A 2,289-nucleotide genomic window follows, 5' to 3' on the forward strand; every position below is an offset into this window, starting at 1 on the left:
CCTTGTTTTGGGTAGAGATGATTTGATCTAAGGAGTTAGATCAAATGGAACTAAAACCAGAATAATAACACATTAATCAAGGATCAATTGTTTGATCTTATAAAAGATCATAATATGGTAATCCATGCCATAACATATGAACATCTATTCAACTACAAATTAAGAAACCCTCCTTGACTTATCTTTTCCATGTCTTAAACAAATCCATGATCCTACCATGAACCTCATGGTATTCATTTACTTCATTCTTGGAAACAAGACAAGGAGATCAATTCAGGAATATATATTCTTCTCCATTCCAAATCTATATATATACATCAAACCTAGAGAAGTGAGAGTTCTATGCTACTTATTAGAGGATCAATGATAAACCTTGAACAGAACCTTGGAAATACATCCATGTATTCAAACCATCACCTTTAAGAGAAAACCTAGAGTATCATTCAAGCCTTCCCAAATGGGAGAGACCATTCATAATAATCCTAGTTCTGTTTATTTCAGAATAAAGGACAACCTTTGAACTAAAGTATTAGGCTGTAAACCATTTCCCATGGAGTGGTGAGATAATCTGATAGCACATGGAATAATACCATATCCATGAATTGATAAAGTAAGGAGGAGATTAACTCAATCAAGAAAGCCAAGTGGAGTTTTAGACTTAATACCTATTGAGATATTGTGAGTACACCATAAACCCTAGAATAACCATTCCTTTATAAGAGAGCCCAAGCTATGGTGTTACACTCAAGTAGTTGAGGCAACACTTGAATGTGAGGGAGAGAACTATCCATATATCCAGAGGATTATATCATCATACCTTGGAAAGAACCCTAAGTAATATCTCAGATATTCTCCAGGGATATAAACTAGAGAGGCCACCATAATAGCCCATCCTAGAAAATAAAATCGAAGTGCTATACCTTAGTTCATCAAGACAATGCTTGATCATGGAAGTGAGAAACCCATTTAATGAGCGATATCTTAGGAAGTCAAACTTTGATCATTATAAATTGTGTAATGATCATAAAACCTAAAGAGCTTGAAGTTAAGATATTAAGAACAGGTTAATCATGCTTAATCCATGATCATGCTCTGGAGGTATGTGAGGATAAGTTAAACCCTACTAGAATAAGTAGATTTCATTCCCACATGATATTATAGGAAGATAACTAGTTTCTCCTGGTCTTTGAAATAATCGTTGCCATTGTGCGAGAGGAATCTGATTCTATTCTTTCTGAATCTGTAGGTGGCCATTGTGTGGAAAAATTTCGTGTTTTCATCTCCCAGCTGACACCACTTCACTTTTGCCATTCTTTTCCAGTGTTGTGCTTCTGCGGTAGCCATGGTCTTACCCTTGCTTTGACATAAAGACCTGATAACAAAATCCAGATTGGAAAGTCTTTTCCACTCCTCAATGGCATCAAGGAAGCTGACAGTATGGTTTATGTTGTGTATGATCGTCTTGAGTGATTTCCTTCCTTTTTGCCATGCTCTGGTAGCTGCTCGAACCGAGTGTAGCCTGTGATTCAGCTTATATACAGGTGCCATGTTCCTGGTTCCCCTTGTCAAGGTATTCTTCGTTAGTTGTATCAAATCATTGCAACCAAACCAGTGGTCATCATACCTGAATATATTTGATTTAGGCAAGGAGGTATTATTGTCCAAGAGGAGTGGCTTGTGGTCAGACGTTGGTCTGTTCAGCGTCTTGCATTCAGAGTTGTAGAATTCTAGTCCCCAATGCATATTGACTAGGACCCTGTCTAGCTTAACAAGTGTTGGTTCACGCCTCTTGTTCGTCCATGTGTATCTAGAATTGCAGATTTCGATATCCATCAGCTCCAGCTCGTTTATCCAGTCGTTGAAAGCTTCCATCTCAGCCCAGGAGATATTGATGTTGTTCTTTTCATGAGGATATCTGTAGGTGTTGAAATCGCCGGCTAAGACCCAGGGGCCATTGATGGATTGGTGGACGATCCTCATATCGTCGAAGAAACTAAGCCTTTGTGTGGCGTCAGAAGGTGCATACACATTAGTGAGAGTGATAACAGTGCTGTCCGCAGTTGACTTAGCTCTTACTGTCATAGAGTGTTTGTTTTTCATAATTTCTGTAACTTCAAACTCTCTCTCAGCCCAGGCAATAATGGTTCCACCAGATGCACCCTCCGATGGTTGATATATATAACCAGTGTACTTGGGTGGTAGAAAATGTCTCGCTTTGAATACATATATCTCCTGGAGCTTTGTCTCTTGGATGCAAACAAAATGTGCGTCAACATCAGCAATATGTTT

At 38.5% G+C, this 2,289-nt stretch overlaps 1 protein-coding gene across 1 annotated transcript; it reads right to left on the minus strand.

The window, feature by feature from the left end:
* Positions 1–1,155: 1,155 nt before the first annotated feature.
* Positions 1,156–2,082, minus strand: LOC139831712 (uncharacterized). Its single transcript, XM_071821032.1, has one exon. It carries the CDS (start codon positions 2,080–2,082, stop codon positions 1,156–1,158), a length of 927 nt encoding a protein of 308 aa, XP_071677133.1.
* Positions 2,083–2,289: the final 207 nt, after the last annotated feature.

The sequence above is a fragment of the Lolium perenne genome, chromosome 5 (assembly GCF_019359855.2).
Source record: "Lolium perenne isolate Kyuss_39 chromosome 5, Kyuss_2.0, whole genome shotgun sequence".
NCBI lineage: Eukaryota > Viridiplantae > Streptophyta > Magnoliopsida > Poales > Poaceae > Lolium > Lolium perenne.